Here is a 15,579-nt window from a genome sequence, read left to right on the forward strand (position 1 = left end):
TTAGTATTTTCATATTATTTTAATATGCTGATTTTAAAAATAATTTTTTAAAACTAAAAAAAAATTATTTTAATATATTCTCAAATAAAAAATACTTTAAAAAACACTCAACTCCCAAACTCTCATAGTTTTATCCAAAATTTTTATTTTAATAATAATAAATAAAAACTATAAATAAATAACTAACTTTATAAAATTAAAAAATATTATTTTAATATATTTTCAAACAAAAAATATTTTAAAAATATTATTTTAATTAACATGTTTGATAGTATGGTTGTGGTTACTTTTCAAAATACTTTTCACTCGAAATGTATTAAAATAATATTTTTTTATTTTTTAAAAATTATTTTTGATTTCAACACATCAAAACAATTTTAAAAAATAAAAACATATTAATTTTTAAAAAATAAATCTTTTTAAAAATACTTTTAAAACACAAAAATAAATATCATTCCTCCATACTCTCTTAGTTTATCCACCACCGCTGTTTTAATAATAATAAATAAAAATTATATATATATATATATATATATATATATATATATATATATATATATATATATATATATATATATATAAAGTGACGAACTGAAGAGACCTTTCTTTCTTGTTTTCTTTCTCTCTGTCCATCCGTTCCGTTTAAACAGGAATTCAATCCAGATACCAAAAGAGTTTCTCTTTTTTTAATCAAATAATCACAAAAAGCTTGTCTTTCTGTAGACCTTCTCTCATGAATTCAAGTCGACAGGTTTGTGTCCAACTATCAAAATTCTATCTTTTCTTCATTTATTACCTTCAATTATTCAATCTAAGCCTCAATTCTTTCTACCTTTTCATTGGGTTTGGTTAGTTATGTTTTCTGCTTTGTGGATTCTTTGTAATTTGAGGTCTGTTTGGTTTCCCGTAAAATTTTGAAGCTTTCTGCATTTGCCTGGTTTTTATGTGAATATTGTAGCTATGTTTAGCTTGTGTATCTGTTTGGTTGGTCAGAAAATTGAAGGAAAATATAAAAACGAGAGGAATTTGAAGTTATTGGGATACTGGGTTTTTGGATAAAACAATAAAGTCTGGTCATTTCAGCTAATTTGAAGGCATAATTCAGCTTATTCTTTCTGTAACCCGTTGGAGATCAGTGCAACAGGAAAAAAAAAAACTTGGGAAACTTTTGTTTTGTTTTGTTTTTTTTTTTTTTTCCTTTGGTTTTTTGAAATTGAATGGAGCATGAGAGTATTTGTTGCCTCATCCTAATGATTCCATTAAGAAAAATGATTTTTTTAGCTTGTGTTGATATCTGTCTGGTTCTTTAGCTTTGTCTTGAATAAGGCGCCGTTGAGTAAATGAATGGGTGCTTGAAGTGGAGAAAATGGCATTGGTGACCCATCAGATGCAGGTACTTGAAATGTAATTCTGCGTAGATCTTATGCCCTAAAAGTGTTACTGTTTTCTCCCCCCAAGTTATTCTCAAGTCATCTAAGCCTTAATACATAGCAATCAAATTATCCTCATTCATGTCTTTTTCATCAATTCCACTTTGTTATTTGTTTTTCCTTCCATGTTTCTGAGATGCAAAATTTATTGAATTTGATAGTCTTGTATCACAGCAATTGTACTTTCCTTGTTCAACGGTGCATGTGAAAAAAAACCAATCATATAATGCAAGTTCAAGTCTGTAACATCATATTTTCACATTGTTTTGCAATGTCCCTTATTTTGCACTCCAATACACTGTAATTATAAAACATATTGCTTTGTCTGCTGCAACTAGGGTTCTTATGCAACATTTCCTTCAAGGCCTTTATCATGGAGCAAAGGGGTGAAGTTGAAGCCACATGTAATGACACTTCAGATGTTTGGGAGAACAAATATGTGTTTCTCAGTAAAACGCAGTCTTCTTTTAAGGTAAGATATGCCTATATTAGACCCGAGGAATGACAATCTCGTTTCGAGTTGAATTCATGATCAGCCGTTTCTCTTTGTTGAACCAAATTGAGATTGAGCCGCATTGTTGTCACAGTGCAGGGGCTTTTGCTCTTGGACCCAAAGTGAAGCTTTTGAGAATTTCAGCATTTAAAGGTAGTGCACAAAATGATGAATCAGGAGGCAGAAAGAATGGATCCAAAGTTTCCAAAAATTATGTTAAACTTTCTTATGTGCCAAAAGAAAGTGGGGAGACCATAATCAACTCTTCAAAGGTGCACGCTATTCCAGTTTCCTATACTTCTGAAGCAAATGACAGAATCGCAGGATCTCCTGCTATTAATAAATTATTCAAGAAATGGCTGAGCATGTTGCGCACGCAGTCACCAAGTCAAGTTGCAGATGAGATTCTGGAAGGACCTCCTCCAAGAGAAGAATTGCAACAAGCTCAAAATTCCACCCAAAATAAGGAAAGAGTTGAGATTGTAAAGTTGGTTTGGTGTCGCTTCCTGATTCTGGATGCAACAATAAAGATACCCATACTAACATTGTAAGTATTGTTGTTTCTGCCACTATGTTATCGGGAATCAATTTAAATCACTTCTTGTTCTGATGAAAAATATGACTCAAAATAGCTCAAAGGTTAAGGATTTACCATTTAGCTGACTCAACTACAGTGAGGCAGTGAGTTTTTGTTGAGTAATTGGACTGGCAAAACTAGTATTTGATTTTTACATATTGACTGAACAGTTTTCGCTACACTGCTACATGATAATCTATTAATGATACAAGAATTCTTCGAACTCTTGATTTCTAAATGAACACATTATGTAAACATCTCAAGGGTTTTTAGTTTGTAATATTTGTTATCTTCTTAAGATTTTTTGGCTGCTTCTAACTTGTGTTGGTGCAATTTCAGCATCCCTTTGGTCCTGGCCATCAATGTGATATATGGAGCTGGAGTGTCAAAAGAATTGACTCCATTGTGGATTTTGGGGCCCCTGATTGTTGCCATCTACATCAAGTTATTCCAGGGCTTGTGGGCTCTCTATGTCTTCAGCTTTAGGCAGACAGTTAAATTAATCAAGAATATACCTGCCTACTACCTTGTCGCCTCTGGCTATATCAGACAGGGGAAGCTCAAAGACGACATGCAAGTTCATGTGTTGCAACCTGTGGTACACATAAAGAACTTAGACCGCAAAGAGTTTTCAAGAAAAAAGACAAAGGAATTGCAAGAGTGGTTGACGGAGAAGTACCTAGATTATGTGGAATCTATATGGCCCTACTATTGTAGGGCAATCAGGTTTTTAAAGAAGGCTAATCTGATTTAAATTTGATAATGTTAAAGTTTTAGTCTGGGGAGAAGTGTTGAGGTTAGAGTTTCTTAGGAAAATGTTTCAAGAGGTTGAGATTTTTTAAGAAGTGCTGACCAATTCCATTTTAGACTGGGGTTCTCATATCATCAGGCAAGTCATGGAGCACAACAGAGGCAGATTTTTCCTATTTCTGTAATTTTATAGGGCATTCTTGCACGAGATTCCCATCACCTTGTTCCTTTTTGTATTATGTTCTTTGAGGTTCCATTGTAGCATGTAAGTGTTCAACTCTATTATTGGCTTATATTAATGATAATTTATATGGTTTCAATATACCCTTAAAACCAAAACAAGTAAAAAAAAGGTGGTACTCTGGGATCCTTTTCCATGGTTCTCAGGCCTTCTGCATCCTCGCTAGTAGCAGGTCCTCCTCTCTCGCCCCTCATTTCCTATTAAATTGCAAGTCTCCTCCTCTCTCATCTTTCTCCATGGTCGTCTGGTTTGTTAATGCTGAATTAGCTCCTAAAAAAATAGAATCCTTTGCAAGGAAAAATGTCATCGCCAGTTCGCCACTGTCGGAACCAATATTACCACAGTACCCGGGGACAAATCCCATGAGAAGATTATAGAGGGTGTTTTATCCTGATCATGGATACCAAATGAATTAAAGAGTAAAGTGGATCTTTACTCTTATGCCATTAAGGCCGACTTTTTGCAGAGAATATGTAGCTTCATCCATATGGAACATTTATTTGCTGATTACTTTTTATTACTTCCTCATTCCTTGCTGTCCATAGCTAACTAGTTTGTTGTTTAAACCAAGAGTGAAAATCCTCTCATTTTCCAAAATTAACCCGTGCAATGCAAGTACGCAACAAGAACAAAATTAGGGAACATAAACTTTAGGGTTGTGTTTTAATGTTTGTTTATAGAAAAGAGTTTCTCAGTTTTCACCTTTATTCTCTACTTTTTAACGAGTAGAATATTTTATTATTATTATTTTTGTATTTGTATTCTAAAACCACTTAGAACAGCTTTATCATGATACAATGCCATGAAGTTGGTCTCTAAAAGCAATTATTTTATTTTTTTATGATGGAAATGTACATAATACCAGGGGAAAATAAAAAATGGGAAATTGAATCGAAAGAAAATGTCCTCAGAAATAGAATTTGACCATAAGTCCACCCGCTTTATATATACAATTATACACCAAAAAAAAAAACAAAAACTCTAACACCTTAATATCTCTGACTTCTTCAAATTTATCTCCCCTCCTTAATAAAATCCCATTTCCTTAATAATATCTCATATGGGTATCCTTTAAATCCCTCAAATTCAGATGGGTTTGCTTTAAAATCATACAACATGCATTACTTTACTCTCTGCTGAACTGGGTTTTGCTGTTACATTTACTTATTCAGATGGCTGTCAAAGTTGCTTCTTCTTCATTTTCTTGCATTGCCACTCCACTTTCTTCTCCTTTTAAACTAAGGAGAAGCTCCCAGGTATATTTTTTGCTTTGTTTTAGTCTCTCTTAATATTATTGCTGGTTCTTGTTATTGCTTTGTGTGCAGTAAGAGTTTTTTTTAATTGATTCTCAGTGACATGATGATAGAAAGGAGTAATTTGGTCTAAATTGGTTTCTTGAGTATGGCCTTTTGGATAGTTATGCTTCAAATGAGATGCTTGTGATTTTTGCAATTGGTGACCGCATTTTGTTTTAATGTTTCTTAGAATTGCAAGTTCTTTTTTTGGGTGATTTATATTGGGATCAGATTTTAGGAATTAGATTTATGGCATGGTAAATTTCACCAATACTGATGAAGAAATCTCCCTTTTTTTTTTTTACTATGATAATGGAATTTGAGAGAAGGGGTGAATAATTAAATCCTCTTCTGCAGTTAAACATGGAATTAGAAAGTGATGTTTAACTTCTGGTGAGGGATTAATATTTCATTGTACGCTGGTAAAATGAGAATCAAATGTGGAAATCCTCTTCACTTATTCTGTTAGCATTGTTGTTTCTCTGGAAAGATGAAGGTGCATTATGCACAATAGTCTATGGCCCATAAGAGCAATGCTTTTCTTTTGATTTATGTATGTGATGATACAAGTTATGTTGGCTGACTGACTCATCAATAGATAGCTTCATATTTCATGGTTTTTCTCCTTCATTCCTTTAAGATGTTCCCCAAATATATACATTCAAAATGAGTCAGCTGTCACATGCTCCAACCAGGGCAGTTCCCTTTGATCCCCTCCTGGCTTTCCCTTTCTTTTTCAGGCGGCATTCTCAACTTCTCCTCTTCTATGCATGCAATTTTGAAATTGACAACAACTAATATATTCTTACCTGTAATACTCGGTCATGTTTATCAGGATTTTATTTGTAAAGTTTCTACCAGATTTGGAAGAGACCAACTAATTAAACCAACTCAGCCACCTTAACTAATGCCCGCATGCTTCTTCTTTTTATCTCATAAACTCTTTTTTTTTTTTTTAATTCGATACCATGTGAATTTGTTAGCAATTTAACTGTTTTTCTTGTTTAGATTGTTGCTACTTGATTAGAGTCAAACTCTTGAGTAATTTCAAATTTTATGATATTTTTTTCTGGCAGAGTTTCTATTTAAAGCAGTGAATTCTTCTTAATGAGCCTGATGCATCGTTTGACTTCTTGCTACTTTATGCTAAACTTAGCCAAGGATTCCTAAAGATCTATTTCTAGATGACAAGCTCCATGGTAGTTTTCTAACACTTCACTCTTGTTTCATTGTTCAGCTGAGCTTGTCAGAAAGACCATATAATGGACTACATTATAAACTTAGAAATGCTGATGGTAAGTTCCCAGACTACTTGAATGATTGCCAAATTTCTAAAGTTTTATTCTAAGATGCTATTTGACTCCCATAAATCTGATTTAGTCCATGATGCTACTAACTGTAGTGATATTAGAGCCTCCATACAGTAGACAGTGCGTGACAAAGTTGGTTTTTCTTGTCATGCCCTTCTTTCTGTAATATTGGTCTTCACATGCTTTTTTATTATAGTCCCAAAGTATGTCCATACTCCAGTCATCAAGACAAGCGAGCAATTTATCCTTTATCTTAAGGAAAAAATGTTCAACAAACCAATAAGATTAAATTCATATTTAAGAATAAATAAGCACACGTGAAGTGCATCTAATTCACTTCCTTCAACATTATGCTTTATGAAAAATGGATCAATATACCAATTTTATGTAACAAGGTGAGTAAAATATGAGATATTTATTTATCCTCTATTGATAAGATTCTCAAATTTGATAATATAATTGGTGCACTTAATTCTGAAATTCTCAGTCCTTGCTACTGCACAAAATTTGCCTTCTAATAGTCTTCTTCTGTATTTTGCATAGTTCACTCGTGCCACTTCATAGGTGATCTACCAAAATTAAAGGGAAAATTTCCCAGAAGGCAACATATTATCTTTGCAGCCTCTCAAGATCAGTCACAGTACAGTGAGATTAAACCAGATGCATCAGAAGAAGAAGATGACCATCCTACTGCTGAAGCTCTCCCTACTACTAGCAGTTCAATTAATCATTTCCCAGGAACTGATGGGAAACCTGGTTTAATTTCATTTTATAATCGCCCATATAAAATGGTGGATGAAGTCATTATATCTAATGTGCAAAGGAATCCAAGCAGTCTATTATGGTTCATTGGTCCTGCTGTCCTTGTAGCCTCTTTCATTTTCCCGTCGCTTTATTTACGCAAAATACTCTCTGCAGTATTCGAGGACTCTTTGCTTACAGGTGTTCAGGCTTACTTATTTTGTTGTGATATTGCTTTTCAATTAATGATTTCAATTAATGTCAATTGTTATTTTTTACAAGCATTAAATGAGCAAGTAAAGGGAGGGAAAAATACAGAAAACTGCATAGAAGAATGGAAAAAATTCCACTAAGATTGTCTGGAAGGAGGGATTGGTTTATTTATTTTGGGTATTGTATTTAATTAGCTAGATTACATTGATACGAATCTTGGTAGTATCACCCTGTTTATGCTGTCCTGTAATCCTTGATTTTTAGCAAGGAGCCACGGACCGTATTAGAGATTTCAGTTGACATTTATTTTAGACAGCTGTGAAGGAGAATTGATAGTTGATGCTAACAACTTGGGAGAATGAGATATAAAGGATATCAGTGAAGGATGGTGTTAGAGGATTCTATCAAAGAGCATTGAAGTTGTGTGCAACTAGGATATGGTATCTCTAAGTCTAATGTAACTTGAATAGTAGTTACTTTTTGAGAAATAGGAAATGATGTTTGCTTCTAGGATATGATCTCTTTAAGTTTTTGCTTCGTGTTCCCGGTTTGATTGCTGGATGTATTTGCTTCTTCTCTGAACATTCCTTTGTTATCTATCTGCAGATTTCCTCATATTGTTCTTCACGGAAGCTCTTTTCTACTGTGGTGTTGCTGTTTTTCTTCTGCTAATAGACCATTTAAGGAGGCCAGTGGAACCATTATCTTCTGTAAACAATAACATAACCCTGGCTCCCCATTTGGGACAGCGAATCTCTTCTGTAGCTGCCTTGGTACTTAGTCTTATAATTCCCATGGTTACAATGGGCTTGGTCTGGCCGTGGACTGGTCCTGCAGCTTCTGCAACTCTTGCTCCATACCTGGTTGGTATCGTAGTACAATTTGCATTTGAGCAGTATGCAAGATACCGGAAGTCACCTTCTTGGCCTGTCATTCCAATCATCTTTCAAGTAAGGGCAGATGTGACCTATCTTCTGTACGATTAGGTTTTGGAGAGGGAAAAAGAAAAAAAGAAAAAAGAGGAAGAAACAATGTTTAGTTTTATTCTCTGATACACTTGGTTTTATAGTTGATATACAGTCTAGAAGTCTCCTGAAATATACAGTTCAACTCATTAAATTTGGCCTATTTGATAGGAGATTCTATTTGAGTTATTTATTGTTACTAGTCAGTTAAGTGTAAATGTAAGATATTCTTTGTGATTAACAGGTTTATAGATTGCATCAACTGAATAGAGCCGCACAACTGGTGACAGCCCTGTCATTCACAGTGAGAGGAGCTGAAATGACCTCACACAATTTGGAAATAAGCAGCTCTTTAGGCACACTTTTGAATGTCCTTCAATTCCTTGGGGTCATCTGCATTTGGTCGCTGTCAAGCTTCCTCATGAAATTTTTCCCACCAACTGCCAGGACTGCAGAGTGATGCTTGAACATCGAAGAGTTGGTATGGCTGTATCTCGCTTTGCTGAATAGAATGCCAATGCTTGATTCAGGTAATCCAATACATGTAGGTTTCTTTCTTTGAGCTATGGTTCTGGTATGGTGATCTGTTGGAGCTCAATGGATATTAAAGAATTTAATTGTTGAAAGCATGGTGAAAAATTGTGGCACTGGTGGGATTATTTGAATGAAGACATATACTGGAGAGCAGTGTTGCTAAAAGTGGCAGTGATGTTATTTCTGCAATTTAGTGTTGTTTCGAGTTTCTAATCTTATGATCAGGATGCTAAACAGCACTTGGTTTTTGTCATTGGCCACTTTTTCCTGTATACTGATCCTTCTTCCTTCTAGATTTTTCATATTGTAGAATGTGTTTCAAAAGCATCATGGCTAATTTATAGATATGGATGCATCCGCACTCCTCATCTTTTTACTGAAACAAGTTATTGAGATTTTGAAGCGTACAAATCATTTTCTTGTACTCGTTGGCTTATTAAAAAGTACGATGAAGGCTTAAAGGTGTCTTTACATATTGTTGACATGTTTCAACATCTAAATATTATTACGTGGGAAGCTTGCATGCCAGTGTTTTCTGTGCTCTTGAAACTCTAATTACTACTACATTTGAGTTATCATATTGTTTCTTTGACACTATCAATTTTGCAATTGTGTTATTACCTCAGTCTAACAAGTTGGAACCATTTAACAATCACTTGCATCTTTGCTTTAGAATGGTGAAGCAAGAGGGACATAAGGGGGCAGATATTTCTTGTTGAGTACCTTTACATACTTTTAGAGATCCCCAGTTTGCAGGGACTTAAAGAAGAGTTGGCTACCAAAACAAGCTCTTGGAAGAATGGAGCAGATAATACCACATTAAAAGCCATCTTATCTGTCTTTCAGTGTGAAGGTCTGCATTTACTGGTAGTTATCATAATGAAGTCTTTTGGTCCCTGCATAACGAATTTAGACAATGCTAACTGGTATGGAACAGTTGGATGATTAGTATTTAGAAGCAATACTCTTACCTCAAAGTACATGACTAGAGGTTTTGCCTGTTTCTATGCTACCAGAGTTGTAACCTTTTATTTCATCTTCCATTAGGTATATGCTTTTCCTTTTCCTTTTTCCTGTTATCAAAGGCAAAGACATCCGCCATTATCACTGAAAACTAGCTATTTCTTCTGCTTCCATGTGTCATTTAATTTTGTTTTTTTCTTTTCCATTCTTTTTATCTATGAGTTTTCATTTGGACTGAAATATCTATTTTCATATTTCAGCTTTAAGAATTGTTCCGTGAGCTTCTTTTGCCTATAATATGAAATTCCTACCGTTCCTTGACTTCCATCATGGTCTTCAAATAATGTACCTTCTCTTTTGGCTCTATCCTCCTTTTCCACTGCGCTTTTGTCTGTCAATGGTGTGATAATTTAAACACATTCCTTTTAAATTGTAGATTGATAACATTCCTTTTGATTAATTTACATAAACTCTGATTAGATATAAGCTAAAAAAGAATTCCCTCTCAAAAAAGAAAAAAAGAAAAAGATCTGTTTGTTTAATGACCTTCTTGGTTATCTGAGATTAAATGGTGACATGTACTACCCTTTTTGGTTTATCATAAAAAAAAGAGGCAGGTATAAAGAGTGTCAAAATCTAAATTTAATTGCACTAGATACTAACATATCTTCAGGATGCAGAACTGGAAGAGTGATACTGTTCTTGACTTGGTGTTTCTAGGAATCGCATGTGGAGAGGGAGGGAACTGGGAAGTGAGGAAGCAAAGAGTAATTATAGTCACTAGGGCAGTATTCTTCCTTAGCAAAAGCAAAAGCAAAAGCAAAAGCAAATATCGAAGCACTTGGGTAGCAAACGGTACATGCTGATATGTACATTGTTTCCTTGTCTGGGGTTGGTGATGGGACAGAGCCTATTGGAATATCATTCATTGTGGTTGTCTCTGCTTAGATCCTGAGAAGCTAAGCAAAGGTAGATGTAAAAAGCTGCCATCGATGCAAACACAATTTCCAATCAACTATGAAGTGAACTTGCTTGTCCTTACATGTTTAGCTTCTTTTTGGAAGAATCCTTTCAAGATGCAAATTTCTCTTTCATTAGGATTAATCAAGTCCTAATTGGGCCAAAGAAGCAGTTCTTGAGAAAACTTCGTGTGGTCCTGGCTTTATTCTGGAATTAAATATCATTAGTAAGTTGGTTTCTACTGTAAAATTCGTTGTGGTTGTTTTGCTCCTCTGTTTTCTTCCTGTTTTCAATATGGTATTAGGTAGTTTAGGTTGAGGGAGGAGATGAGATTTAGCCCGTGGACTACCAATGGATGAATTCTGGACAAAATAGTAGTTAGCAAAGAAAATTCTCAAGATGTTTTAAAATGCATTGCACCTATCTATTCACCAAGGTACACGCATGCGCGCGCACACAAAGGAAAATGATGGGGGTAAAGAAAATACTACACAGATGCATTTAGGAAAACCTCGTAAACTCACCGAAGACAAATGATTCTAGCCATTCATCAGAGGAAACCAAGATTGAGTCACTGATCTTTATCCTTGATTGCTTTCCAATTTCCTTTTCTTCTGTCCTGACGATATATCTGGTCCATTGTGCTGCTAAATCAACTGGACCATATTGGTTTGTTCAATCATTAAGGACCTCTATGCTCATTGGACATCCTCTAGCTTCAATCAATAATGCGTTTCTGCCAATTTAAGCCGACAATTGTTGAAAGTTTAATTGGCATGGATTAGAGAGTCAAATTCTACTTTGATCTTTGGGAACATTTCTGATGGATTCTTTTCTGCAAAACCATCTTAATGTGATATCAGAGTCCATTGATATTTCCTATAGCAAAAAATCCATGCTAGATAGACCCCATCTGTGGGGTATTTTTTTTCCTAGGAGCAAGTGGGTATCTCCCCTGATCCTTTTGTTTCCTTTAGACAATGCCCATCACTTTACCTTATCCAGATACAATTCCCCATCTCACAAGCTATTAAACATGCTACTATTTAGAGTACCATAATAATTGCTTTGAGAGGAAAAGGAGAAAAAAAATACCCCACCTTTTAGCAAGCCTTGAAAAGGTACGAAGAGCAGGTTGTGTGTGAAAGTAATTTGTGGTTAAGGCTAGATTACTATTGATTCATTACTGTCAACTTTCAAAACAATAATCATAGGCAGCCCTACTTCCACTGAACTATATAAACTTCAAAAGTTCCATCATCGTAGCAGTTAACAAATTTGAGTCTCTCTCGTTCACATTCCTCTTTAATTCCTTATCCTATCTTGTCTTTTCTCTTCCTGATTCTACTGAACTTGAGATTCACTTGTTTGATTTTGCCTTTTCTTTCATCATGGAACCAAGCTCCTCAATTGACTAAAATGAGTTCTTTAAAACAAGTGACTGAGACTGTCATTTGAGATTCATCCTTTTCACACAACTTGAAATGGGCAGCGCTCAAATGTGTAATTTGGTGCTGTTTCTGGCAATACTTCATGCTGTTCTTGCTGTTAGTCCTGGTGAAGATAATTCAGCAGAATCCTACTGGCTTCTGAGAATCAAATCAGAACTAGTTGATCCCGTTGGGGTTCTTGATAACTGGTCTCCAAGAGCTCATATGTGCAGCTGGAATGGACTTACATGTTCCCTTGATCAAACTCATGTTCTGGGCATGAACTTGTCAGGCTCCGGACTATCCGGTTTCATTTCACACGAGCTCTGGCATCTTACATCACTTCAAATACTCGACTTATCTTCGAATTCTCTTACTGGCTCAATTCCTTCTGAGCTTGGAAAGCTTCAAAATTTGCAGATGCTGCTCCTCTATGCAAATTCCCTCTCTGGTAAAATTCCTGAAGAGATAGGCCTTTTGAAGAACTTGCAAGTTCTTAGGGTAGGAGATAACTTGTTATCAGGTGAGATTACACCAAGTATAGGCAACTTGACTCAGTTGAGAGTGTTGGGTCTTGCCTACTGCCAATTTAATGGAAGCATTCCTTCTGGGATTGGTAATTTGAAGCATCTGGTATCTCTTGACTTGCAGAAGAACAGTCTCGATGGCCACATACCAGAAGAGATTCATGGCTGTGAAGAGCTTCAAAATCTCGCAGCATTAAACAACAAGCTTGAGGGAGATATCCCTGCTTCAATAGGGATGCTTAGATCGCTGCAAATATTGAACTTAGCCAATAACAGCCTTTCAGGTTCAATTCCGGTTGAGCTAGGCCAGCTCTCCAACTTGAAGTACATGAGTTTACTTGGAAATAGATTGAGTGGCTGGATTCCTTCACAGCTTAACCAGTTGGTTCAGCTTGAGACACTTGACTTGTCAGTAAATAATTTCTCAGGAGCCATAAGCCTCTTCAATGCCCAATTGAAGAATCTTAGAACTTTAGTTCTGTCTAATAATGATTTGACAGGTAGCATCCCAAGCAACTTCTGCCTCAGCAATTCATCGAAACTGCAACAACTTTTTCTGGCTCGAAATAGTCTCTCTGGCAAGTTCCAATTGGATCTTCTGAACTGCGGCTCGCTCCAACAATTAGACCTCTCTGATAACAATTTTGAAGGAGGGTTGCCGTCTGGCCTCGAGAAACTAGAGCACCTCACAGATCTTCTGCTCAATAATAACAGCTTCAGTGGAAATTTACCTTCAGAAATCGGAAACATGAGTAACTTGGAAACTTTAATTCTTTTTGACAACATGATCACAGGGAGACTCCCACCAGAAATTGGCAAGTTGCAGAGGTTGAGTACCATCTATCTCTATGACAACCAGATGTCAGGAGGAATACCAAGAGAGTTAACAAACTGCACAAGCTTGACAAAAATTGATTTCTTTGGAAATCACTTTACGGGATCGATTCCTGCAACAATAGGGAAGCTTAAGAATCTGAACATGCTTCAACTGAGACAGAATGACTTGTCAGGTCCAATCCCACCGAGCTTAGGCTACTGCAAAAGGCTTCAGATCATGGCGTTGGCAGATAACAAGATCTCAGGAACCTTGCCAGAAACATTCAGATTCCTTACAGAACTGAACAAGATAACTCTTTACAACAACTCCTTTGAAGGTCCTCTTCCCGCATCCCTCTCTCTTCTCAAAAACCTCAAAATCATCAATTTTTCACACAACAGGTTTAGCGGCAGCATTTCTCCCCTCTTGGGTTCAAATTCCCTTACTGCATTAGACCTAACCAACAATAGCTTCTCTGGTCCCATTCCTTCTGAACTAACCCAGTCAAGAAATCTAAGCCGTCTCCGTCTTGCTCACAATCATCTTTCTGGAGAAATTCCTAGTGAGTTTGGCTCACTCACCAAGCTCAACTTCTTTGACTTGTCATTCAACAACCTCACAGGAGAAGTGCCACCTCAGCTTTCAAACTGTAAAAAGATCCAACACTTCCTACTTAACAATAACCAGCTTGCAGGCACCATGCCTCCTTGGTTAGGGAGCTTAGAAGAACTTGGAGAACTAGATTTTTCATTCAATAACTTCCATGGAAATATACCTGCTGGGCTTGGCAACTGTTCAGGATTACTCAAGCTTTCTCTTCATAGCAACAAACTCTCAGGCAACATACCGCAGGAGATAGGAAACCTTACTTCTCTCAATGTCCTTAATCTTCAGAGAAACAATCTTTCAGGCTTGATCCCTTCAACAATTCAAGAGTGCGAGAAAATCTTTGAACTGAGGCTCTCAGAGAATTTCCTGACTGGTTCTATACCACCTGAGCTAGGAAAGCTGACCGAGTTGCAAGTGATCTTGGACCTGAGTGAAAATTCTCTCTCTGGTGAGATTCCATCTTCTCTTGGAAATCTGATGAAGTTAGAGGGATTGAACCTATCTCTAAATCACCTCCAAGGAGAAGTACCTTTTTCACTTACAAAGCTGACCAGCCTTCACATGCTAAACTTGTCAAATAATGATCTCCAGGGCCAACTTCCTTCCACCTTTTCAGGATTCCCACTTAGCTCCTTCCTGGGCAATGACAAGCTATGCGGCCCACCATTAATATCATGCTTGGAATCAGCGGGTCAAGAAAAAAAGGGGCTTTCAAACACTGCTGTTGCTGGTATTATAGTGGCCATTGTCTTTACTTCTACTCTAATATGCTTGGTGATGCTTTATATGATAGTAAGAATCTGGTGTAATTGGAGACAAGTTACGATTTCGAGCATGGACGCTGGGGGCACTGAACAAAGAAGAGAAGAAGAAAAATCGGAGTATGGAGACAAGGAGAAGAGAAGGAATGGCGAGTACTGGAAAGTGAATTCCATGGCATTGGTTCCTTCACAAGATAAGCAAAGTCCTAGAACATGCATATTCCATTTCAAAATGGATACAGAAATCACAGGGAATACATTGGTTTGAGGAGATGGAGTGATTTTTTTTTCTTTCTCAAAACATGTGCAGAGTCTTGAGTTTGTGTAGTTCTTTCTTTCTTCTACTTTCTTTGCAAAGTGGCATTGTTATAAATTATAATGCTCCACCCTGTAGTTTCAATAGTTTCAAAATTTATAGAATTAGGTGCTTGTTGTTTTAGAGGCAAATATCATGTGCAGTTGTTCAAGAATCAACAAGTGCTTGCATTGAATTCTTGATGTGGGATTGCATTCTGGTTTATGATATTTCATGTAATTCTGTCATACCATGTTGAGTACTGTGTTTCTTGGGAATTTGAATTGATAGTTCATTTTAATTTGTTTTTTATATGGTCACTATGAAATAGAAAAAATATCTATATCAAATTGGTTCTTGATTTTACAAAAAAAAGTTGATTTTATTTTTTTAAAATAAAATAAAATAAAGAGATGAAAATTAAAAAAAAAAACAAAAAAAAACCCTTCTATTTATTTAACAAAAAGGTGCTTTCAAGTTTAGTCTTTTATCTTTTATGTTTTATTTAGTTATTGAATTTTTTTATTTTAATTTCATCCTTTTATGTGTTGATTAAGATTTCTTATAGATAATTTATTTCAATGTGCTTTTAAGTGCTCATTGTTGTATCAAATAATTGTTCCAACATGGGGTTGATGATTTATTTTTTAAGATATTGTTTGGATTCT

At 35.8% G+C, this 15,579-nt stretch overlaps 3 protein-coding genes across 8 annotated transcripts; all 3 read left to right on the forward strand.

Annotated features, from left to right (window-relative positions):
* The first annotated feature begins 591 nt into the window (after positions 1-591).
* LOC133678969 (uncharacterized) lies at positions 592-3,572 on the forward strand. 2 transcript variants are annotated; one of them, XM_062101505.1, is made up of 5 exons: positions 592-751; positions 1,311-1,393; positions 1,769-1,902; positions 2,018-2,470; positions 2,840-3,572. In XM_062101505.1, exons 2-5 carry the CDS (start codon positions 1,367-1,369, stop codon positions 3,252-3,254), a joined length of 1,029 nt encoding a protein of 342 aa, XP_061957489.1. In that variant the 5' UTR covers positions 592-751; positions 1,311-1,366; the 3' UTR covers positions 3,255-3,572. The 2 variants fall into 2 exon arrangements, with proteins under 2 accessions (XP_061957489.1, XP_061957490.1); XM_062101506.1 differs by lacking the exon at positions 1,311-1,393.
* Positions 3,573-4,451: 879 nt separating this feature from the next.
* Positions 4,452-10,721, forward strand: LOC133678971 (uncharacterized). 5 transcript variants are annotated; one of them, XR_009836073.1, is made up of 7 exons: positions 4,452-4,747; positions 6,024-6,081; positions 6,640-7,038; positions 7,657-8,000; positions 8,260-8,545; positions 9,773-9,857; positions 10,233-10,721. XR_009836073.1 is itself a non-coding variant. In XM_062101508.1 (5 exons), exons 1-5 carry the CDS (start codon positions 4,664-4,666, stop codon positions 8,473-8,475), a joined length of 1,101 nt encoding a protein of 366 aa, XP_061957492.1. In that variant the 5' UTR covers positions 4,452-4,663; the 3' UTR covers positions 8,476-8,934. The 5 variants fall into 5 exon arrangements, 1 of the variants encoding a protein (XP_061957492.1); XR_009836072.1 differs by lacking the exon at positions 9,773-9,857; XR_009836070.1 differs by lacking the exons at positions 9,773-9,857; positions 10,233-10,721 and adding an exon at positions 9,223-9,677.
* A 584-nt stretch (positions 10,722-11,305) lies between these two features.
* On the forward strand, positions 11,306-15,212 carry LOC133678970 (LRR receptor-like serine/threonine-protein kinase GSO1). The gene has a single exon (XM_062101507.1). The coding sequence runs from the start codon at positions 11,957-11,959 to the stop codon at positions 14,882-14,884; it is 2,928 nt and encodes a 975-aa protein (XP_061957491.1). The 5' UTR covers positions 11,306-11,956; the 3' UTR covers positions 14,885-15,212.
* Positions 15,213-15,579: the final 367 nt, after the last annotated feature.

This window comes from Populus nigra, chromosome 18 (assembly GCF_951802175.1).
Source record: "Populus nigra chromosome 18, ddPopNigr1.1, whole genome shotgun sequence".
In the NCBI taxonomy this organism is placed as follows: Eukaryota; Viridiplantae; Streptophyta; class Magnoliopsida; order Malpighiales; family Salicaceae; genus Populus; species Populus nigra.